The sequence below is a fragment of the Mirounga angustirostris genome, unplaced genomic scaffold (assembly GCF_029215605.1).
Source record: "Mirounga angustirostris isolate CCGP_5_RB_7025 unplaced genomic scaffold, mMirAng1.0.hap1 SCAF_5, whole genome shotgun sequence".
In the NCBI taxonomy this organism is placed as follows: domain Eukaryota; kingdom Metazoa; phylum Chordata; class Mammalia; order Carnivora; family Phocidae; genus Mirounga; species Mirounga angustirostris.
In genome coordinates, this window is record NW_026991713.1 from 173,944,014 (window position 1) to 173,968,215 (window position 24,202).

Sequence of the window (24,202 nt, forward strand, 5' to 3'; positions counted from 1 at the left end):
GAACTGCACTTACTGGTGAAGTCATTCTACGATTCTGTACAAGGCAGAAAAACGCTACTGTCGTACGTTTTGCCTCCCATGCCTCTCCTAATGGGTCCCGTCATTAGGTTTAAGCCAAAGCACAAAGCAGGGCTGGACAGGGGCCGAGGGCACCGAGAGCGAGGCGCTTCCCTCCACTTCCGGCTGGGGCCGGACGCCGCGGTGCTGACGGTGCATCTCGTGACGCCTCCGCCACCCGCACACCGGAACTGAGAGCCGCGGGGTCGACCCGGAAGAGGGAAGACGAGCAGAACACCAGACCTTCAGGACAAATACAAGCCCCAGAGAGCCCACCGGAAGCGCCTCAAATCCCGCCCCCGCCCCCCCCCACCTCATTGGTGTTCTCCAGGAATCCGGGAGGTTTCGCCGTCTCGGTGGCTCCTTGAGCCTCCTTAGTCTGGGAGAAAGACCGAGTTAGAAGCATTTCCTCCCCAATGAGAAAGAAGTAAGGGAACTATGGAGAAAGGTGCAGGTCACAAGTTCCTTCTGCAGGGAAAGTAAATGCACCACAGTTCCCCCTACCCCCCACTGAGACAGACCTAGTGAATCAGCCTTTTGTACCCCCCATTTCAACCAGACACTGGCTGCGGGGTGTGGAGGACAGCTCCCACCCCAGCTGTGAGGCAGCTCCCATCATCTGAGGACAACTGTCCAGAGTCTCTGGAGAGGGGGGAGAGTTATGAGCACTCAACAGCCAAAACTCAGAGTAGCTGGGGGATGGGCATGCCAGCTTGATAAAGGGGATCTGAGCAGGGCACCAATGTACAACACATACAGTCAACAAGTATTTATTGTTTATTGTAAGCCCAGCAATCAGTAGTAGTTCCCAGAAGCACTCTTTCCCTGTCTCTAGAAAAGACGCTCAAATTAACCCTCTCATCCATGTCATCTTTCCCTCCGACCTTCCCACAAGACAGCGCTAACCAGAACACGAACCTTTCTGCTCCTGGTTACGGTTTACTTTCAAATCCAACTGCAATCCAAACTGACACTTACTCTATACACCATTATCCTATGGAGGAGGTCTATCTCCAGGGCCACTGGGAATTGCTATACATTCTCCTTGGACCAAGATTCTTAATTCAACTTGGTCTAAGTCCTTCCACGAACACAGCTGCCCTCATTCTTGTGGGTGACGGACTGAAAACCAGCCCACAGTCTGGCCTATTTTCTCTTCACTATTCCCAAGGTCCCTCTCTCTTCTCCTTAAGATGTGACTGACCAACAGTTTCTCTCCTGGATTTACACACTTAACTCCTCTTGGTACTAGCCAACTTTGATGCTAACAGAATCAAAACAAAAACAAGGTAGAGAATGCTTCATGGAGAAATTAGAGACTGTATAATGCAATGGGAACACATACCATCCAGTCTCTGAACCCCAATTTTGACAGGATATAAATACCTTAAGTCGATTTCTTTTCAAAGGCTTTAATACTCAAGATGGGAACAATAGCTGGAGCATTCTAGTGGCTGGGATCAACGCTTCTAGAAAAGGTTCGTTGCTGAGGTACCAAAACAGATATCATGCTGAAGAGTTCTCTCTTCCTTTCACTGTGCTCTTCCCTGAATAAGCTGTCCAACAAGGCAGAAACTACAAATAAAGCTTATTTCTACTGCATTAGTGAGGCTTTTCTCAGTGTCAACGTTCTGAAATTTAACCAAAAAATGAGTGCCACCTGAAGGCTCTTCTTCATCCACCATATCCACAGGTGCTCTCTTGTCTAGATTCTTAAGCATGAAGATGCTAACAAAAGCACTTCTCGATGGGGAAAGCAAACATATCTATTCACTGTGGATTCTCCAGTGTTCCTAAGTTCTAACTGAAGGATTTCAACATATCTGTAGGTTTGATGGTTACGTTGGAGAGAATGCTGAAAGTTGTTATTACATTCATTACAGGAAGAGGGTTTCTCTTAGGAAAGCTTCTCTAAAATTGAGTAACAGCTGTTCTACAACAGAAACATCTATACACTTAAGGTATTTATGGGATCTGTCCTCTCGTGACTTCTCAGATGTTTGAAGAGGCTACAACTCCAACTGAAACTCATTCCACATTCTTTACATTGAAAGGGTTTCTCACCAGTATGGATTCGCTGATGCTGATTAAGATGTGACTTCAGAGTGAAGCCTCTGCCACACTCATTACATTGATGGGACTTCATGTTGGAGTAGGTTTTTTGGTGTTGTTTTACGTGGGAACACTGGCCAACACTTTCTCTACATATATCACATTTATTGGTTTTCTCTGCAGTGTGAGTTCTGTAATGCTGAATAAGGTCTGAACTATAACTAAAGGCTTTGCCACAGATATCACACTTATAAGGCTGCTCTTGTAACTCCATCTTCTTATCTTCAATCACTGTCAGGTTCCAACCGTAAGCTTCCTCGCAAATGCCATTTTTTTCATTTCTCTGACCCATATGGAGCACCTGATGTTCAATGAGGCTAACATACTGAAAAAAGATCTCTCCACACTCATGACACTGATGGGATTTCTCTCTAGAGTGGAGTCTCAGATGCCCCGCAAGGTGGGACCGCCTCCCAAAGCCTTTCCCACACTCATTACACTTAAAGGGTCTCTCCCCACTGTGCACACTCTGATGCTGAACAAGATGGGACCGCACTCTAAATGCTTTCCCACACAAGTGACAGGTATAGGGTTTCTCACCAGTGTGGACTCGCTGGTGCTGAGTCAGATGCACCCGCTGATTGTAGCTTTTCCCACATTCGTCACACCGAAAGGGCTTCTCCCCTGTGTGGATTCGCTGATGTTGAATCAGATGTGCACTCTGAATAAAGCTTTTTCCACATTCATTACATTTATGTGGTCTCTCTCCTGTGGCTGATTTTTTGTGCACATACGTGACTTCGTTAAAATTTATCCTCTTTGAAGAGGGCTGTCCTAATATCTCTTTCATGGGAACTCCCTGCTTTCTATCCAACTTGCCTGGGTGCTCATGGCCTTCTCCAAAATCTTGACCTTGAGAAACATTTCTTTGGATTCTTCCTGAGAGTTCCACATCGGCTTCTGAAAATTCTGAAATTTTCTTCTTAACATTCAATTTTGTATTCTTACTTCTTTTGTCACTGCCTGAAATAAAGAGGAAATGCAAATGTCACCAGTTTTTTGTGGTGTTTTTTTTTTAAGATTTTATTTATTTGAGAGAGAGCATGAGCAAGCAGGGGGAGGGTCAGGCAGAGGGAGAAGCAGGCTCCCCACTGAGCAGGGAACCTGACACAGGGCTCGATCCCAGGACCCTGGGATCATGACCTAAGCCGAAGGCAGACGCTAAATCAATGAGCCACCCAGGCGCCCCTGTCACCAGTTCTTTTACAGTAGAAATATGAACTGTCAGGAGAAAGAGGATAATCAGGTGAAACCACGATGTGAAGGCAGTAACAAAGGGACGGGGGAGGATGCCTGGATGTGCCTGACGCCAGTGGGAGTCAAAAGAATTTGTCTCATGAAAAGAATGAGATGAAGAGGCTCGCTAAGCAGGATGGTGAGAGTGACTGAGGTGAGGCAATTGCTAGGGAGGAGCACCACGATTCTAACATCCAGGAAGGAGAGAGAGGATTCTGAAATGCAAACAGGACTGAGGCAGACAGACTGAGTCAGAACAAAAACACAGCTGGATGGAGAGAGCAGATAAGAACTGAAGAATGGGAAGCAAAGGACTATGAGGGGGATAGAGCTGGAAGAATACCTGATTAGGATCCAGGACAAAAGAGCAATGAGCCAATAAAAACTATCGTCAAGAGGGTGGGTAATGATAGGGTGCCTCGGTGGCTCAGTTGGTTAAGCGACTGCCTTCGGCTCGGGTCATGATCCTGGAGTCCCGGGATCGAGTCCCGCATCGGGCTCCCTGCTCAGCGGGGAGTCTGCTTCTCCCTCTCCCGCTCCCCCCTCTTGTGCTCTCTCACTCTCTCTCTCTCAAATAAATAAATAAAATCTTTAAAAAAAAAAAAAAAAGAGGGTGGGTGATAGGTGAATCTCTGCTCTCTTCACTCTTAGCCGTCACCTGAGCTTGTTTCCCCACCAGGGCATCGAACCTGTGAATGCTCACCACCTTTCCTATCTGCTCCTCGGCCCAGACCATCAGCGCCACAAGGGCACAAACTGTGTGATTCTGTTTACTACTCTACCCCAAGCACCTAGCACCACAGGCTCACGATAATGAGGGCTGGATGAGCGCACAAAAGATCCCTCTCTTGATCCAAAAAAAAAAAACAAAAAACGGCAGGGGGGAGTAGGTGAGTGTTAACCAGGAAACTAGTCATAAGAACAACTGTCGAGGAGATAGGAAAGAATAAAGACTACTTTAAAGTAATTGCTTCCCAGGTCCGGAGTGCTATTGGATGCGTTTCCCCAAGGAGGTGGCCACCAAGCAGAAGGGACAAAACTGGCAGAGGAGAAAGCTCTGCTCCACCCAGACTCTAAAGGCCTTGAGAACTTCATAATCTTCTATTCCATGATAGAGAAGGTGGTGGTCACTGTTAATGCGAATGACAAGTAGCTGGGCTTGGGGACGTCAAAGGCAGAATTTAAAAATAAATACTTTAAAGCCAGTCTTAAGAGTTATGTGGAAAATATTAATAAGAGCCTTTAAGTTCACAGCATGTTTTTTTTTTTTAAGATTTTATTTATTTATTTGACAGAGAGAGACACAGCGAGAAAGGGAATACAAGCAGGGGGAGTGGGAGAGGGAGAAGCAGGCTTCCCAAGGAGCAGGGAGCCCGATGCGGGGCTCGATCCCAGGACCTGGAATCATGACCTGAGCCGAAGGCAGACGCTTAATGACTGAGCCACCCAGGCACCCCACAGCATGATTGACTGTGATCTCTTCCATATATAAATTTAATGTCACTTGAACAGCTATGAAAAAATAAGTAAACGAACAGGGAAAATTGTTCAACCTTACTGATAACCAAACTAATGAAAATGAATACAGAAAAGACGTCTCTTCTGCTTACCCCATTTGTGGAAAAAAAAATGTCCGGGGTGCCTGGGTGGCTCAGTCGTTAAGCGTCTGCCTTCGGCTCAGGTCACAATCCCAGGGTCCTGGGATCCAGCCCTGCATTGGGCTCCCTGCTCAGCGGGAAGCCTGCTTCTCCCTCTCCCACTCCCCCTGCTTGTGTTCCCTCTCGCTGTGTCTCTCTCTGTCAAATAAATAAATAAAATCTTAAAAAAAAAAAAAAGTCTGATCACCCTGGGAGAAATATAGTAAAACTAATATGTGGTGACTGGAAAAGCAATTTGGCAGTATGTATCAAGACCCATCAAAATGTTTTTGGCCTTTCATCCACTAATCCCACTTCTGGGCATCTATTATAAGGAAATAATCCTATTTTTTTTAAGGCATAGTTGTTGTTTTTTTTTAAGGCACAGCTATCAGAACAAAAGAGAAAAAATTAGAAGTTCAACTGAGCAACAATTAAGTGTTGATGTCTCCACACAACGGCAGGTTGTCAGAAATAACAAACAGGAGAGCCAAGCCACACTGGACAAAGTGTGTCTAATATTTAACTGTACCCTCTGAATACACCTACATAAAAATAAGCTTATAAAAAAAAGATAGAAGGAATATGCTAAATAATAACAGTTCTATTAGGATGGTGGGATTGTGGGTCATTTTTTTCCTCCTGCTTTCTTTCCTCCAAACTTCCTGCTCTAGTATTATTTTATCATTTTAAAGTAAAATGTGAGTTAACAAAATTGAGAAAAGGGGAAAGAGGGAGGGAAGCATGAGAGAGCGAGCCAAAATCCTCATTTACTACAAAAGAAAGGCAAGAGATAATGTTTAAAATCAGTTAAGTCGGGCAACAGACATATTATTGACAAATAGGGAATTAACAGGGATGCCTGGGTGGCTCAGTTGGTTAAGCGTCTGCCTTTGGCTCAGGTCATGATCCTGGAGTCCTGGGATCAAGTCCCACATCGGGCTCCCTGCTCAGCGGGGAACCTGCTTCTCCCTCTCCGCACCCCTTGCCCGTGCTCTCTCTCTCAAATAAATAAAATCTTTTTAAAAAAAGGGGGGGGATTTATCAGAAGAAACATGTAAGAGAGCTGAAAGCAGGTGCCTCTGCCAAGAGGGAAGCTGTGGGGAGGGTGGAGAGGGCATAGGTTTGCCTACTCACTGGACCAATTAAAGTATAAAACAACAAAATGGACTGTGATTTCTGCCCCTTAGCTACTGCTCCCAGTCAGCACAACCCATCTGTCCTACCGCTTTAAGCTCATAAAACCATTTTCGCCTCCATCTATTCTCTGAACACAAACTCCCAATACCTACATCTTTGGGATTTCTCTCTGAAGTGGCGTTTCAGGTGCTCGATCAGATGGGAGTGCCGACCGAAGTTTTTCCCGCACTCGGTACACCCGTACGGCCTCTCTCCGCTGTGCACGCTGTGATGTTGGACGAGGTGTGAGCTCACGCGGAAGGTTTTTCCGCACACCTGACACTTGTAGGGTTTCTCACCAGTGTGAACTCGCTGGTGCTGAGTCAGATGGACCCGCTGATTGTAGCTTTTCCCACATTCACCACACTTAAACGGTTTCTCTCCAGTGTGGATTCGCCGATGTTGAATGAAGTTTGAGGCTTGAAGGAAAAATTTACCACAATCGTTACATTTGTGACCTCTCTCGCCACTTGGGTTGTGCTTACGGTTAACATCCGCGATGGTACCAAGATCTTTTTTCTGGGAAGGGTTCTGCCTTGATCTCCCCACTGCGGGGTTTACCTGCCACCTCTCTACCATGCCATGAAGGTCACTAACTTCTCCAAACCCTTGACTCTGGGGAACATTTCTTTCAGGGCTTCCTGAAGTCATCCAGTGGGGTTCAGCGTCATTGGAAATCTGCTTTACGGCGAGTTCCACATTGTCATGCCCAGATTCGTAATCTGAAATAAGAGAAGGAAAACGGATTAGCTATTCCCCATACTGGAAGAAACAAAACGACTGAGGACATGGGTAATTATGACGCCGACGTGTGCTAGCACCGCAGGACTTGGCAAAGGCGGCTTTATGCTACTGGGAGGGGACAAAGAATCCTCCAGCAGAAACAGGCCGCGGACAGAAGAGCTGGCAAGAATGTGTCCAACGGATGAAACTGGGAGAGCAGTCCTTCTATTTAGTGAAGGTGATATCCTCTTGGTGGGGTACTTAACAGTACCTGTTTGTGCACACCTGTGCAATATCAAATTCTTCACAAAATGTGATATTGGGGGGCGCCTGGGTGGCTCAGTTGGTTAAGCGACTGCCTTCGGCTCAGGTCGTGATCCTGGAGTCCCAGGATCGAGTCCCGCATCGGGCTCCCTGCTCAGCAGGGAGTCTGCTTCTCCCTCTGACCCTCACCCCTCTCATGCTCTCTCTCTCATTCTCTCTCAAATAAATAAATAAAATCTTTAAAAAACAAAAACAAAAAAAAACAAAAACAAAATGTGATATTGGGTTGTGCAGCTAACCCAGTTTTCACCTTCTTCTTCCTGTTCATTCATACCCTGAAGAAGGAAGATGATCTTTCCAGCTTTTTTAATCCCCTAAGAATCTCAGTTTGGTATGAATAAGTCTAAAGGAAAAAAAGTATTCTTTCTATACCCAGAGAAGAATCTAGTACTGACAAGAGCTAGCTTAACGGGGCGCCTGGGTGGCTCAGTTGGTTAAGCGACTGCCTTCGGCTCAGGTCATGATCCTGGAGTCCCTGGATCGAGTCCCGCATCGGGCTCCCTGCTCGGCAGGGAGTCTGCTTCTCCCTCTGACCCTCCTCCCTCTCATGCTCTCTGTCTCTCATTCTCTCTCTCTCAAATAAATAAATAAAATCTTTAAAAAAAAAAAAAAGAGCTAGCTTAACACCCAAGAGTCACTGATGAATACAGACGCCGGACAAACTGCAATCATCTCCCTATGTAACTGGATCAACAACCTATATTTCACTTGAAGCATGGACATTCAATATGCTTTGCAGAGACAAATCTTCGGTAATTAAAAAACAGGGAATATTATTTTTTATATGCTAGAGAGAGAGACACCAGGGTCTATTGAGAACTTTCTAATAAGATTTTTTGGGGGGGGCACCTGGGTGGCTCAGTCGTTAAGCATCTGCCTTCGGCTCAAGTCATGATCCCAGGGTCCTGGGATCGAACCCCGCGTCGGGCTCCCTGCTTCGCGGGAAGCCTGCTTCTCCCTCTCCCACACCCCTGCTTGTGTTCCTTCTCTTGCTTTGTCTCTCTCTGTCAAATAAATAAAATCTTAAAAAAAAAAAAAAAAGGGCGCCTGGGTGGCTCAGTTGGTTAAGCGACTGCCTTCGGCTCAGGTCATGATCCTGGAGTCCCGGGATCGAGTTCCGCAGTGGGCTCCCTGCTCAGCAGGGAGTCTGCTTCTCCCTCTGACCCTCCCCTCTCTCATGCTCTCTCTATCTCATTCTCTATCTCAAATAAATAAATAAAATCTTTAAAAAAAAAAAAAACAACAACAAAAACCCAGCAAGGTTGTTTTCAAATATTTCAGAATAATGGTAATGAAAGCTAACATTTGCTGAGTGCTACAATGGACCAGGACTATAAGGGTTTTACGATTTTATGGCATATAATCCTAACAATGACCTTTTGAGGTAGATATTATTACTAATCTTTTTTTTTTTTTACAGAGTGAGAAGTTATAATTCTTATTCCATCAAGAAAACTTGAATTTTAATTTATTTTTTATATATTTTTTTAAGATTTATTTGTTTACTTGACAGAGAGAGAGAGAGAGAGACAGTGAGAGAGGGAACACAAGCAGGGGGAGTGGGAGAGGGAGAAGCAGGCTTCCCGCTGAGCAGGGAGCCTGATGTGGGGCTCGATCCCAGGACCCTGGCTCAACCAACTAAGCCACCCAGGCGCCCCGAATTTTAATTTCTTAAAACTCTTTTACCTTAATTTTCTTCCTAAAAAGACATCTTAATAGTAGAAACAAACATATAATAAAAAAGAATCGTTTTTTCCTCCCCCATTTAAGTAGGCAGGTAATCTCTGTCATCACAGGATTTCTTTTTCTCTTTTACTCACATCTGCTTATGCCCACACATTTTATTCTTACTAAAATTCTCTCCCAACCAACAAGTCAAAAAAGCACATGGTTTTCTTTTTCCAGGAGTGAATTTGAAAATAAATAAATAAATAAATAAATAAGATTAGCCCAATGAACCTCTTTAGTTCTATTAACAATTGCCCTTTTCCTGATATGGCGATTACATAGGTTGTCACACCAATGGGTTTACAGATTTGCTTTTTCCCTCTTTCCCCACCTCCTTCCCATGTACATGACAAGCTTTCTGTTGATTCTCTTGGGTTATTTGTGTATCTGACAGAAGACCATGCTTTTTGCTCAATGCTCTGCCCAGCTGGTTAGTAATACAATGGTGGGGGGCAGGGGAGACAAAAACAAATCAGGCAGATTTGGTGCTTTAAAGATTCAGGCTCTTCAACCTCACTGCTGCCCTGTTGGCATTCTATGTTCCTACAGCTGGCTCCTTTCCCCACTCATTTTTCTCATCAGCTATGTCAAAATATCTCCACTATGGCTTCCAAGATATATCACTGTTATTTTAAAATTCCACTAGTGTATGGCATGTTATCATGTTTTGCAAAAACGTGTGTATACAGAATATGCCTAGAGATACAATCCAGAAATTGGTAATAGTAAACAGAAGATTGAGAAGCAGGGTAGGTGACTCAGTTTTCACTTTATACCCCTTTATACTATTTGAATATGTTTCACTATGTGCATGTACAAGGTTCTCCAATGTATTCGAACCTCTTCTCTGCCACCTACTTCATCACCTGCTCATTCTCAACAGGTGACTGTCTCCTATTTGAAGGAAAGGCAAAGCTCCTTGAACATCCTACAGACCAACCAAAAACTTGTTGGCAGCCTTCCTCTGTCATCCTCCCCTCGCCTCATGGTGGAAGAGCTGTCTCTCTGACCAAGGCCAAGCCTCCCTCCCGGACCCCCGACCTCCCCATGCCATCCTGTTTTTGAGGGATCACCCTCATCAATGATCTCCTCTTCCTTGCCCCAACATTTCAAACTCACTCTTTACTAGTTCTTTTCCAGTAGCATTTAAGTATGCTTAAAACTCTCCCACTGAAAAGGAGAATGTACAGAGGTGCCTGGGTGGCTCAGTCGGTTAAGCATCCGACTCTTAATTTTGGCTCAGGTCATGATCTCAGGGTTGTGAGATCAAGCCCCATGTCAGACGCCATGCTCAGGGGGAAGTCAGCTGGAGATTCTCTCTCTCCCTCTCCCTTTGCCCGCCCCCCAATAAAAAAGAATAGAAAGAAAAAGAGAACATACAAAACCCCAATCTATCCATCTAAGCTATGTACCCTTATAGTGATAAGCCCCCTTTCTCATTTCCTTCACAATGTTCTTGAAAGTGTATCTGCGATAGCTTTCTCAAATTCCTCTCCTTTGCAATCTTCAAAGAAACTGTCTCTTGTTCCCCAACGTCCCGGACACTCCACTGAAATGGCTGTCTCCAGGATACATCTGTTTTTTTAAAATCTCATTTCTGAATCTGATGGATACTTTTAAAATACTGACCTTCTCTCTCTCTTTTTTTAAATGATTTTATTTATTTAAGAGAGAGAGCATGAGCAGGGGGAGGGGCAGAGGGATAGGGAGAGGGAGAGGGAGAGGGAGAAGCCCCACTGAGCAGGGAACCTGACAAAGGGCTCAATCCCAGGACCCCGGGATCATGTCCCAAAGGCAGGAACAAAGGCAGACATTTAACCAACTGAGCCACCCAGATGCCCCAAATCCTGACCTACTCAATGCTATTAGGAACACACAGGCATACAAATACCTAATGTGGCCTTCCCAGAGAAGTTAAGGGGCAGAAATCATCAAATGTGTTCTTAATGTAGGAGTACACTAGAGTTGTAAAGAGATTGTAATGAACAGATGGATTTTTTTAAAAATTGGAAAGGACAAATTTAAAACTGCTTGGAAAACAGTATAAAAAAGAACTGTGCCAAGTTCTGAAAGCCTGAAACCCATTAAATGCCTGCAAAGTAATTGAAAAAAAGAAAATACTACCAGGCTCAAATTAGACAAGTGAGGTATTTGAAATTCATTTAAAAAAAGAATGAAATGTTTGCTACGGTGCTGAGATTTTTATAATTTGCTCTAGGCACATAATCGAGTATGTGTTCCCAGGATAATTTAGAAACAGGTTCAAAATCTCATTTGGGGCACAAAATTCAAGAAGGGATGAGGACATGTAAAATGGAGATAGCAAGGCGAACGTCATGAAATAAGCACCCATGATCTGAGAATGGAGATGGAGTGAACAACCAGCCACCCACGCACTGGGGAAAAGGCAGATCCTCTGATAACACAGTTGCCCCTTGAATAACATGAGTTTGAACTGCGCAGGTCCACTGACACACCGATTTCTTTCGATACATACAGCCCTGAAAATGCAGTTCTTCTTCCTTACTATTTTATTTTATTTTATTTTATTTTTTTAAGATTTTATTTATTTATTTGAGAGAGAGAGAAAGCATGAGGTGGGGAGGGTCAGAGGGAGAAGCAGACTCCTCGCTGAGCAAGGAGCCCGATGCGGAACTCGATCCCGGGACTCCAGGATCATGACCTGAGCCGAAGGCAGTCGCTTAACCAACTGAGCCACCCAGGTGCCCTTCCTTACTATTTTAATAGCACTTCCTTTTCTCTAGCTTACTTTCATGTAGGAACACAGTACAGGACACATATACAAACTATGTGTTAATCGGCTTTATGATTTTTCTAAATTTTTTAATTTATTATTTATTTATTTTTTTTTTTAATTAAAAAAATTTGGGGGGGGGCTCTATGTTACTGGAAGGCTTCAGGTCAACAGCAGGCTAGGAGTAGTTAAGTTTTGGGGGAGTCAAAAGTTATACACAGAATTTCGACTGCGTGGGGGGGTCGGCACCTCTGGCCCCATGTTGTTCGAGGGTCAAATGTACTCTAATAAACAGTTATTCAGTGGAGGTCTGAGATGCTTTCACAAGTGAGAATTATTCAGTTAAGAAGTATTCAATTTGTCAGGGCGCCTGGGTGGCTCAGTTGTTAAGCGTCTGCCTTTGGCTCAGGTCATGGTCCCAGGGTCCTGGGATTGAGCCCCACATCGGGCTCCCTGCTCCGCAGGAAGCCTGCTTCTCCCTCTCCTACTCCCCCTGCTTGTGTTCCTCTCTCGCTATGTCTCTATCTGTCAAATACATAAATAAAATCTTTAAAAAAAAATAATTATTCGGGAGCCTGGGTGGCTCAGTCGGTCAGGCGACTGCCTTTGGCTCAGGTCGTGATCCCAGGGTCCTGGGATCAAGTCCCGCATCGGGCTCCCTGCTCTGCGGGGAGCCTGCTTCTCCCTCTCTCACTCCCCCTGCTTGTGTTCCCTCTCTCGCTGTGTCTCTCTCTGTCAAATAAATAAATAAAATCTTTGAAAAAAAAAAATTATTCAACTTGTCAAGGAACAGAATCCAATAACTACTACAAATCTGTTAAAACCCAAGCCTTTTAGTTCTGAGCTCTTTTATCTTAAAGCACTAAAACGAGAGCATTTGCTGGATTGCAAATACTATCCCCCAAGTATTATCAAGACATCAAACATACCCTGATGATGACGGAAATTATCAGAATAAGCTGAATAAGAAAAAAAAAAAGGAATGTCAAGGAATGTCAGTTTACTCTTTCACAGAAAAAAAAATAAGCAGTCACAGTAATTAAGTCACATACATGCTTTTATCCGATGTGCCAGAAATATTTTTTATAACAAAATTAAGATGTCCTAATCCAAGCACAGATGAAATCATTCTTACCCATGGAAGTAATACTCCCATAATTCTCCTTCCTGTCATCCCTATAGAGGGACTTCTGGGACTGGTCCAAATGTCCCCATTCCTCCAGGATGAAGGATACAGCCACATCAGCCACATCTTCAATTTTCACCAACTTCTGAAACACGAGATCGCCACTAAATTTCCATTCCCTAGGTTCAAATTTGGAGTGAGGGGAAGAATTGGGAGCACGAAGGGAAAAAACAGAGGGAGGGTCTGTGCTGCAAAGAGGAGAGGGGAGCACTGGGTAGAAGGGAAAGCGACATTCAAGTAGGAACCCCAGGAGGGCCCAGGCTGCAGCGAGAGACAGAACTCCTAATGGAGATTCAGGATCAGGGCAGCTACTTGTCCAAGAACAGACGTGGGTCCTCACTGCAGGCATGGGACGCTGGCTCACCTGGGACCCAGCCGAGAGAAGTGAGGCTGTCAGCTCCTGGCTGTCCTTCAGGGGAAGGGAAGGAACTTGGAGAGCAGGTAGGGCTGAGGGGGGAGAAAAAGAGGTGTCAGTGAGAATCTCTGCCCAGTTCCGATTGCCATCATGTTCTACTTTCACTCAAGAATCCACGATGGCGCCTTGCTATGGCAAGGCCAAATTTTTCTGCTCGGCTCTCAAGGCCCTTCACGTTGTGACTCCTCCCCCACCTAACTACACTCACTCTTCCCCCCGAAAAACTAGACTCCCTGCTTTGGTCAGGCTAATCCCTGCCAGTAATCTCAAGACTGTGCCAGTCCCCTGTAAAGGATGCAATCTGCTCCGCCAAGATCAAATCTAGTCATCTCAAAGATTAACCAGTCCCATAGCTTCCATGAAGCTGAAGCGCTACCAAGAGCCCAGGGCTTCTCAAACTTTAATGCGCACACAGATCACGTGGAGGGCTTGGTTCAGGGCAGATATGGCTCAGCAGGTCTGTGGTGGCCCCCATATTCTGCACCTCTAACAAAGCCAGGTGATTCTGGTGCTGCTCCTTGAGCCACCCTTTGACTAGCAAGGTCTTAGTCCACATTCTCTTCCTTCTAGAAGCTAGTATGGTTGATGGAGAGTCAGGCAATTAGTAATGCACTAAGTCTACATTGTGTGTTATAAGAACAGGCAGATAAAGCAATTCTTGCCTTCCAAAAACTTCACTGTCTAGTGGGGAGAGCAGACATGTGAGCCTCACTTACTTCCAGCACAGGGTAAGGGCAATATACTTGAAATTCACCCAAGTTCCCACAAGAGCATGGAAACAGGGGAACCTCCAGGCCAGAGAGGGGGAAGGTGGGAGCATCAGGAAAGCCTTTCCACAGGAAGTGACTCTGGTCAGTAGGGTTGGGGTGGGTTGGGGGGATGAGGGTGCTCTCTGGGCAGAGTGAATTGCATGTGCAACGCCTGCAGGGTCTGATCTCTAGATGTTGGTGACCTTCTGACCCCTGCTGTGTCACCTCTGCTTGTTCTTTGTGCGAGACTGGTGGTGCATACGATCTCATTGTCTATATATGCCCTGATCTGGACAGATCCACCTGGTATTAATCTTTAACCTGACAGTTTAGGATGTTGCTATGGTTTCCCTGGTCCTAAAGATGTATGTTGTTATGCAGCTTGCTTCTGTCCAAGGACTAGCATGTAATCAGCAATGACACAAAAAGAAAGAGATCATGGTTAGAGACGAAAGCCAGAAACAGAGATGGCAGCTGAAACCAGGAGTGTGGCTACAGAGTCAAAACAGGACTCAAAGAAAGGGACGAATGTAGTCTGTACTTAAACAGTGATTTTGATTTTGAGTATAGACTACATTCCAATTACAACTGGAATAATTATAATAATTACACTCCAAACAATACCACTTATTTTATGACGTTCCTGTAAAACCTTTTGTTTCTTTAGCTTTTCAGCAAATGACTTCACCCTTCTCACGCTGGAATTAGTCCCAGAGACAGAAAACCAGCCTTCGGTGCTATCAAAGGCAGGAGGAATGCAGCCTTCCCCAGTGCACAGAAATCAAAAACTGAAACAAACACAAAACAAACCTCGTAATTTTGCTGGAAGAAAGAAACTGGCTGGGTCTAGCTAACAGGGCAGAGAAGAGAAGCAGCACCTAGGGACAGAAGGAAGAGCAGCCTGGCATGATGAGACTCTGGCAGTGGCGGGAAGAGGACAGGAGTCTGCACTTGGGGGGGCCTGCAGGAAAGGCAAAAGCAGCACAGCTCGGACTGGGGTAAAAGGATGAATGCAGAGCTGGATTGCTGGGGTTAGAATCCCAGCTCAGTCACTGACAGCTCCGTGACCTTGAATGAATTACCTAACCTGACTAGGCCTCAGCTTCTTAATTTCTAACATGAGGATAACAGTAGTACCTATTCTATTGGGTCTGTGTGGACATTAACCCTTGCTATGCCAACTAAGTATATTAGACACAATTTGGGGTTTGGCGTTTCTTTTTTAAACAGTGTTAACTCGGGGCACCTGGCCCCAAGTCATTAAGTGTCTGCCTTTGGCTTGGGTCGTGATCCCGGGGTCCTGGGATCGAGCCCCACGTCGGGCTCCCTGCTCCGTGGGAAGCCTGCTTCTCCCTCTCCCACTCCCCCTGCTTATGTTCCTGCTCTCGCTATATCTCTCTCTGTCAAATAAATAAATAAAAATTTTAAAAACAAAAAATAAATAAACAGTGTTAGCTATTTTTTTTTTAGTGTTAACTATTTTTAAAGGCTGGAATTACATGACTTTTATCCCTTTAGAGGTCTTCTGAAGAAGAAAATTTATTTTAGTATTATTAAAAAATAGAATACGACTCATTCTGTCTTGTAATTTCTATATGGATCCACTGGCCTCTTCTACACATGTAGGGTACATTTTGAGATCTGAGTGATCTTATTTTTCCTGTATCATAAAACATTTTCCTAATTCATCATCCTAGGAATTACCACATATTTACCAATCATTACTCATTAATTATTCCCAATGATAGCAGAAAAAACTAAAATAGTAAGAAAACAGGAGAATAAAGGAAATACTTAGGATGATGATGTAAGAGTGAAATAATCATCATTCTTCACTAGTCTCCAAGTATTAAATTCATTGCCCAGAGTTCTGCAGCATCTTCAAGAAGGTATAAGACTATTGATACCTGCTTTTAGCTTTCATTGAGCATAGCTGTGAATTCAGAATTTTTCATTTTCCACCCCTATCAGCAAAGAGAAAAAAATTTGCAGCAAAAGACACTTCACTATTACTAGATGAGTAAGAAGATGACATGAAGAGACAGAGCAGTGTATTCTACACGATAATGATGAAACTGAAGCCAAAGGGCAAATCTTTGAAGGAGTCTACAAACAATATCAGAGGTAAATTTTCTCAAACATAAGAATCAACGATAAACACTCTATTTCTAATTTCAAAAAGGAAATACGACATTCTCATCCACTGAATTATTCAACAGGAAGGACTTCATGCGGCAAGATTTTGCAACAAGATTCTGGACCATCCCATTTTGTGAAAGGGACAGTATTCATTTTTCTAAAGGGAACAGGGACAGTACTGTGTAACGGTATTCTTTAATTTTTTTACAATGTTTCTATTATCAAAATGTACTTGATATAAAGAGGTTCTTATTAAAATTTCCTTGAGAATTATTTTTTATTATCCTTTGTTTCTTCTGTAAATTATTCATAAATAACATATACATGATAATATATATAAAATAAAATAATAAATAATATAATAAATTAAATAAAATAGTAAATATATATACATAGAATAAAGGATCCCTTGGCCCCGGGTGATAAACAGCAAAGACTATTTTTTCTGGTACACTGAGGGTTTAATGAATTCCTACAAATAAAGCACTTGGGACACTTGCCGACACCCAGTAAACTCTACCTAAGTAACACTTCTGTTATTATTACCACTGTGAAAGGAAAGCTGGAGAAGGTCAGAGCCGTGGGGCATGTGAAATGGAAGGCCTGACCCCTAAGGGGAGAACAGAAGCAAGCCTGGGGCCGAACCTGGAACACGGGTTCTCCACACTCTGAAATCCCCAAGCTCTCAATACCAAAGGCCTTCCTCTCATTAAGTTACACATTGAACTAATTTGACAGCAAAACCTGACCAGAACCGATGGGAAGCTCTTTAAAGTTTTTATTTAATCCACTCACCGTAAAGCTGCATACATTTCACTAATGTGTGTCACTGTGGAGTCCCACCTCAAATCCTGCTGGTACTGTACTATATGGTATATAAATCATATTCCCTTAATAAATCTGAAAATTTCAGGGCGCCTGGGTGGCTCAATTGGTTAAGCGACTGCCTTCGGCTCAGGTCATGATCTTGGAGTCCCTGGATCGAGTCCCACATCGGGCTCCCTGCTCGGCAGGGAGCCTGCTTCTGCCTCTGACCCTCCCCCCTTTCATGTGCTCTCTCTCTCGTTCTCTGTCTCAAAAAATAAATAAATAAATAATCTTTAAAAAAAATAAATAAATAAATCAATCAATCAATCAATCAATCAATCAATCAATCTGAAAATTTCTGAATCCTAAGATATATCTGATAGCGAGAGTTTCTGATTAGGGTTAAAGACCTGGGGACATGTGCGTCATAAATAAGATACACAGCAGCTCACTTTCACCCTTCATGTGTCTAATACACGTTAATAAGGTTGAGAGGGGGGTGGGGGAGGAGAGAGAGAGAGAACAGTTGCTCTAAAGGTCACTGCGAGGCACTGCTTGAAATAAGATTTCAAGGTGAACGACTGGCAGCCCGAAATGAGTGCAATCGGGAACTGGAGAGCTGCTCTTGCACAAGCGTAAGACAACAAAATCGACGAGGTGGAGCCGGAAAGCGGTCATAAAACAAGTGCGACACTTGCGTAAAGGACTCCTGTAGATCTTCTGACAGTCCCTGCACTGAGAGCTGTCGTCGTCACGACAGCTTTCCCATGGAACTACAGTGCACAGCCTAGCCATCCTACAAGCTGACCTCTCTCTGAATGCCAGGGACTGGATGCCAGGTCCCAGCCCTTCCCAAGCTCCCGATCCTGCTGACTGCAGAGTGGCTGCCCAGCCTGAAGTCTCTCTCACACAGATACCGCTTACCCACGTGGCCAGGGCGCCCACTTCTAGCCACATCTGTTCCACCGAATCACACGTCCTCACCATTTTCCTCCAGGAGATGAGGCTTCTGTGGCTCCTGTACAGACTGGGGGTCCACGGACGGGAGCTGGTGGCTGAGGGACTCCTGCACAACTCCAGGTGGCACCATCTTCTGAGGAAGCACTTCAGGACACACCACGATCTAACAAGCACAACCACACCGATCAGCACGTTGCAGGGAGGGCTATGGAAGAATCCAGTAAATTTCCATTCTTCTTCCATTCACTCTTTTGCCAAATATTTAATGTGCATCTACAATGAGCCAAGCAAACTGACTACACAGTGGCTTAATAAACACAGTTTCTTTCTAGGTGAAGAGGACTCCCATTAAACATATCCACGCACAAATACATAATTACAGACTGTTATACCTTAGAAAGGAGAAGAAAGCAGTGCCTTAAGACAGAACAGATGAAACTACTTGAGAGAGGGTGGCCAAGGCAGGCTTTTCTGAGGATCTGTCGCTTTAAGTAAACACCTAAAGGGCAAAAGAAGCCCGCCAGGAAAAAAGTCAGAAGTGTCCAGGGCAGAGAGAACGACATAAGCAAAGACTCTCAGGCAGAAACAGGTATCTGGTACCGTCGAGAAACCATAAGAAAGCCAGGGTAGGCCAAGTTTAGTGAAGGGGGAGAAAAGTGAGAAGGGAGGTTGCAAAGGTCAATATAGGACACAGGAAGCCATACTCAGTTCCTTAGCGTACCCCGTTCAAGTAGGACAGACCAACACCAAGACCAGAGCTAGTTCCTGTCTGACCTGCTAAGTACTCCATCTTTCTGTTCTGGGCTCTCACTCAATCCTAGGGGACACACAGTTACTCTGCCACAACCGGTCTCCACAATCTGTCTTTTCTGGAAGGTACTAGCTCAGCAGCATCCTAGCAGATACTAAGATCCTGCACTGAGAGAGAATTGCCATCCCCCTCTTCCCCTCCCTTATGTTTCAAAGCACTTTAAATTTTAACCCTCTTAGCACTGGCAGAACGTGGCACAGGAGTTACATCAACAGGTGGCTACAAAACAGTTGCGGCAAAGATCATTCTGCATGGAAATTTGTGTGTCCTTGTGGACCCGCTCAAGATAAGAGTTAAGATGATGCCAAGTATGTCAAAGGGCACATCGGCACCGAAAAGCAAAGCAGCCCTTGAGGTCCCCTGACAATAGGACAGAGAAACCAAGGAGGAGGGGTAAAGGATAAAGCCTGGGAAAAGGCCTGCCAGAGACAAAAACCACCTGGAGATAAAGCTGAGGAACAATGTCGGGGATATAGACGACAGGCAGAAAGGAAGGCAAACAAAGTGAGCTGTGAAGGCCCTTAAGAAAATCCCCTCTATGGGCCTCAAATCCCTGACTACCACTAAGAAATTATTATTTTCTGTGTCCCTTCCAAAGACGGGCTGCATATCACAATGAGAGAGGTACATGTACATAGCGGCTGTAAATCCTCTGTTTCAAAAACCCTTTCTGTTTTTAACTGTACTTTTGAATATTTATTACTATAAAAAAAGGAGGGACAAGTTTGTTTGTTAATGTCCCAAATTAGGCTTAAAAAAGGAATAACGAGATGTCACCATGAACCTTTACTTTCTGTCCTGATGGAGGCAATAGAAAGGTTCAGACATTCCCATCTGGAGGACAATCATTCAGTATAGCCAAGGGTCTGGCTGAGGGTCAGCAGCAATTCCCTCTGCTGCCCCCTTGCCTCATGGAGTGAATTAAACCTCCTGAAGTTTAACCTCAGCTGAAGAGCCTGAGGATGTTCTGGAAGGCTGAAGTACCCCTTACCCAGAGATGAAGAATAATTGGACTGCGACCTTACAATGAAGTGCAATGGCTCTCAAGAATGAGGGACGGGCACCTGGGTGGCTCAGTCGGTTAAGCGTCTGACTCTGGCTCAGGTCATGATCCCAGGGTCCTGGGATCGAGCCCCATGTCAGGTTCCCCGCTCAGCGGGGAGTCGGCTTGTCCCTCCTCTTCCCCCTGCTCACGCTCTCTCGCTCAAATAAATAGAATCTTAAAAAAAAAAAAAAAAAGAATGAGGGAAATTCTCCAACTAGCTTCAAACTCTTGTGACCCAAGGTCTCATGATTTTTGTTTCTTTGCTCAAAAAAAAAAAAAAAAAAAAAGGGTTAAGAGAGTGTGACCCTAGCAACAAGAAGGTAGAGGGTCAGGTTATAAATGAGAAGAAAAGACAAGAAGATATAACAACATAAAGGTATCGGTCCTCTTTAAATTAATACATGATTTACTGGATCCGCCCCCTACAAAAAAAAAAACTAACAGGATTTTTGGAGTGGTGAAAACTTTAAGCAATTCTAAAGTTCATAAGGAAAAAAGAAAATATTGAAAAAAATTTGGAAGGGGGAGGGGTAGCCCTATCAATACCAAAACCCTTTACAGAGCTCAAGTAATTCAGATACTGATACATTAGCAGGTAATAAGGTCAATAAAACAGAATAAAAAGACCATAAATAGACCCAAATACATGCAGAAATTTGGTATGTAATAAAGATGGCGTTTTAATCAGAGAGGGAAAAAAGGGACTACTATAAGTTCCTGGGGAAACTGGATAGACATCTGGGGAAAGAAAGTTATAACCATATCAAACACCATGCACCAAAAAAATAAATAAAAATAAAAAACTAAGAAGAGACTATTAGAAAATTTTCTTATAATATTGTAGTGGAGAAGGCCTTTCTAAGTATAGCACAAAACCCAGAAACCATAAATTAAAAAATAAATGGACTACATAAAAATTAAAAACCCTGCAAAACAAAAATCTGCATAAGCAAAGACAAACAACAAAGTGGAAAAATAAACTTGCAACTCAGATGACAGACACACTGCTTATTTTTTTCAAATAGGTAAATACTGTAAACAGGTAATTCACAAAAAAAGGTAGACACATAGGGCGCCTGGCTGGCTCACTCAGTGGAGCATATGACTCTTGATCTCAGGGTTGTGAGTTCAAGCCCCACACTGGGTGTGGAGCTTACTTTAAAAAAAAAAACCACAACAACAAAGGGTACACACATAGACCTTTAAAATACACACTGAGGTCAAACTCACTCATAATATGAGAAATGCATACTAAAATTGCACAGAAATGGAATATTGCATCTTTCAGATTAGCACTAACAAAAAGTTGGATAACATCACATTATCAGGCTGTGAGCAAAAAATTTCTCTCATACCCTGCAGTAGGGAGTAAAAACCGGTATAAGCTCTACAGAGGGCAAGCTGTCAACAGCTGTCAAAATTACAAATGCATATGGCCCCTGAGCCAACAATCTGACTTCTTCTAAGCACTTATTCTATAATTAATAACATATGTAAAAGACAATCATTGCAGCTTGTTATAGTAAAAGTTCAGAAACATCCTAAAGGAATGACTTAAATGGCTTTCAATGGGAGTTAAATTATGGTATATCCATCCACACAATGGAATATAACACAGTTTCAGAGAGTGAGGCAGCGTTGTTTGCACGGACATGGAACAAACCAAGATATGAGAAAAAAGCAAGAGGCAGAAGCGCACAGTGATTTAAAAACATTTGTGTTTTCTTAAAGCATGTCATCTACACGTATGCTTATATATAGAGAAGAAAGTCTATCTCTGTAAGGATATACAGGTATCAGGTAACAGTGGCTGCGTCTGAAGAGAACTAGGCAGCCGGGGAATTAGGGGCGGGAGGAAACTTACTTTTCATAACAACCTTATGCACCTTTTGAATTTTGTATCATGTCATTCAAAAAATAGAAACAGTAATTTTAAAAATAAATAAAATCGCTGACTGTCTTCTCCAGATTAACACACTGGATACTGCTTCTTTGCTGGAATGGCAGGAAATCTCCACAGTGTACCTAATCCCAGGAGAACAAAAGAATATGGATGAAGCACCAGAGCTCAAAGGATCTCACCCCTGCTCAGCAGCACCTAACTCTCTTCCTCTCCTTCCTCATTGCTCCAATGTGTCCCCTTTCGCTCACCTGTTGTCTGCGTTCCTCTAGTTCTCTCTGTATATTTTCTACCACAGCCACAGCCTCTTCTCCACTTTCTGGGTGATGTTCTCTCACCCAGGTCTGGAACTCTTCAGGGAGGATGGTCAGGAACTGCTCCAGCACCAGCAGCTCCAGGATCTGCTCCTTGGTGTGCAGCTCAGGCCTCAGCCACTCACAGCAGAGCACCCGGAGCTGGCTCAGGGCCTCCCGGGGGCCTGAGGCCTCATGGTACTGGAAGTGCCTGAAGCGCTGGTAAAAAGTCTCAAACACTGGAGGATTGTACTCCTGCATCCACGTGCAGTCTTCTTCTTCCACCTTCACAATTAGAAGGTCTTCTTGCTCCTGTGAAGTCTCAGCTGGAGGGTCTAAGTCTATAACTTCCCCAGACTCTGTCATTATCATTCCAACTCAGAGGGATGTCTCTCCAGGTTAGCTGTCACACAGATCAGATCTGTTTTCTGCTCTTTAAGATCTTCTGAAGGGCACTTCCATTAGTGTGCAACCTACTGATATATTGGAAATCATTATTAGCAAAGAGATGACAAAGAGGTCATCGGTACTAAAGACCACTCAACAGTGCAACTTACTTTAAAATACAGACTACAAGACAGCCGTCACTCCACCCATAAAATTACTAATAGAGAACATTTCCAACATTTAAAAAATGTAAAGAAGAGCAATAAAAATCTGACATCAGGCCTAACCGAATACAGTTTTAATGGTGAAGAACATTACATTTCATATAAGTAATAGGACAAGACTTACTAACTGGTCCAGACGCAGTCTCTGCTTTTCTCTACCACAAGCCAAACTTAAGTCAAAACAGGGGTTAAAAACATTACAATGGCCAAAACGGGTCCTGTCCTTCATGCCACAAGAGCATGACAGACCAAGAAGAGACTTCATTGGTCCCGAAGAGAAGCACAGTTATAAGTACAGATTTGGACCCAGATTCTTCAGAAGCGCCCCCGACCCCATAGTCACGGAAACCGGGCCGGTCAAGGTTAGACACAGGACCCCCGTCTGGACACAAAGCCCATCCTCTTTCCTCCAGGCACCAGTCCCGGGGAGCTCTCCTGGAGACCAAGCTCTCGCAGCCACGCTTGGGAAGACAGGTTTCTTCCACAAACGGAGAGAAAACCGAAGCCGACACTTCGCAACACTTCCTCGCCGGAAGTAAGCGAGTCCGAGCTCTCCCCGTCCAACGGGGTCGAGCCATCAATCCCACCGCCAAGAGCACTTCCGAGTCCTCTCTAGGAATCCCGGAGGTCCTCGCCTCGCAGCGGGCGGGAACCTGCCCGCCCCAGACCCCGCCCCCGAGGAATTGTGGGCCAATCGGCGGGGAGTTGGCGTGCCTCCGGGACGCGGCTGTTCCCCGCCCACCGAGCCGCAGGTTCCCAGCCACCAGAGCGGGGAAGGAAACGGCACCGGCTTCTCTCCACCCGAGCCCAAAGCCATTTAAACAGCCCGGGCTCCTCCCCTTCCCTTGGAGTGGGGGCAAGGGACCGGGCCTTAGCTGTCCGGAGTGGTTGCTAAGGCAAGAATTGCTAATGTCTGATTGGCCGTAGAACTTGCGCTCCCCCACCCCAACGCTCTGTGCCCCACTTCCAAGTAGGTTCGCCCCTTCCTGAGGGCCCGCAACCCTAATTTCTTTTTAATTTTAAATCCTTCGTTTTTTTCACCTGCATCCTCGCCCCTCCCCGCACCCCGTCTCCAGACACACCCACCTCTTCACCACCGCAGTGCTCACGGGGCCGAAATCACCGACGTCAGACGCGGAGTCGCAGGAGCCTACAACTCCCATGAAGCCCCGCGCAGGCCGCGCCCACTAGCCAATAGGGCCGTGGGTCTCTTTGCAGCCTCGGTCTCGAGAGCCTATCAGAATGCGGGAAGGCAAGGAGGCGTTTCCTCGAGCGCCTCCGCGGGCAAGGCCGATAGTGGCGGAGTGGGTTGCTCTCCAGGCTGGGGAGAGTGGAGTTGAGAGCAATGAGTTCCTGCGAAGTAGAGGACTCGTCTATGCAGGGCTTCTCTAGCCACAGGGATGCCCTTCTTAATAACCTCTCGTTTGTGTATGTGTTTACAAACGCCTAAATTGACACTGCGGTATGTCTGCTGTGGTTTCACTTTTTACATTTACTTTGCGTATGCTCACTTTTAAACACTGAGCCTTTGGTCC

At 44.7% G+C, this 24,202-nt stretch overlaps 1 protein-coding gene across 8 annotated transcripts; it reads right to left on the reverse strand.

The window, feature by feature from the left end:
- Positions 1-272: 272 nt before the first annotated feature.
- Positions 273-23,774, reverse strand: ZKSCAN5 (zinc finger with KRAB and SCAN domains 5). 8 transcript variants are annotated; one of them, XM_064593249.1, is made up of 7 exons: positions 23,754-23,774; positions 22,015-22,529; positions 18,032-18,170; positions 13,302-13,384; positions 12,887-13,022; positions 6,335-6,943; positions 273-3,132 (listed from the first exon to the last, which is right to left on the reverse strand). In XM_064593249.1, the coding sequence occupies exons 2-7, from the start codon at positions 22,426-22,428 to the stop codon at positions 2,006-2,008; spliced, it is 2,508 nt and encodes an 835-aa protein (XP_064449319.1). In that variant the 5' UTR covers positions 22,429-22,529; positions 23,754-23,774; the 3' UTR covers positions 273-2,005. The 8 variants fall into 8 exon arrangements, with proteins under 8 accessions (XP_064449319.1, XP_045731695.1, XP_045731696.1 ...); XM_045875739.3 differs by lacking the exon at positions 23,754-23,774 and adding an exon at positions 22,792-23,278; XM_045875740.3 differs by lacking the exon at positions 23,754-23,774 and adding an exon at positions 22,792-23,278 and having other exon boundaries at positions 12,887-13,019; positions 22,015-22,532.
- Between the last annotated feature and the right edge of the window lie 428 nt (positions 23,775-24,202).

Bases quoted from the DNA above. Each gene is read 5' to 3' on its own strand.
- ZKSCAN5 (XM_064593249.1), bottom strand. From the start codon at position 22,428: ATGATAATGACAGAGTCTGGGGAAGTTATAGACTTAGACCCTCCAGCT. The intron at 18,171-22,014 runs GTGAGCGAAAGG...TGTGCTTGTTAG, and splicing joins TAGAGGAACGCAGACAACAG to ATCGTGGTGTGTCCTGAAGT. The intron at 6,944-12,886 runs GTAAGAATGATT...CTCTTATTTCAG, and splicing joins TGGGAGTATTACTTCCATGG to ATTACGAATCTGGGCATGAC.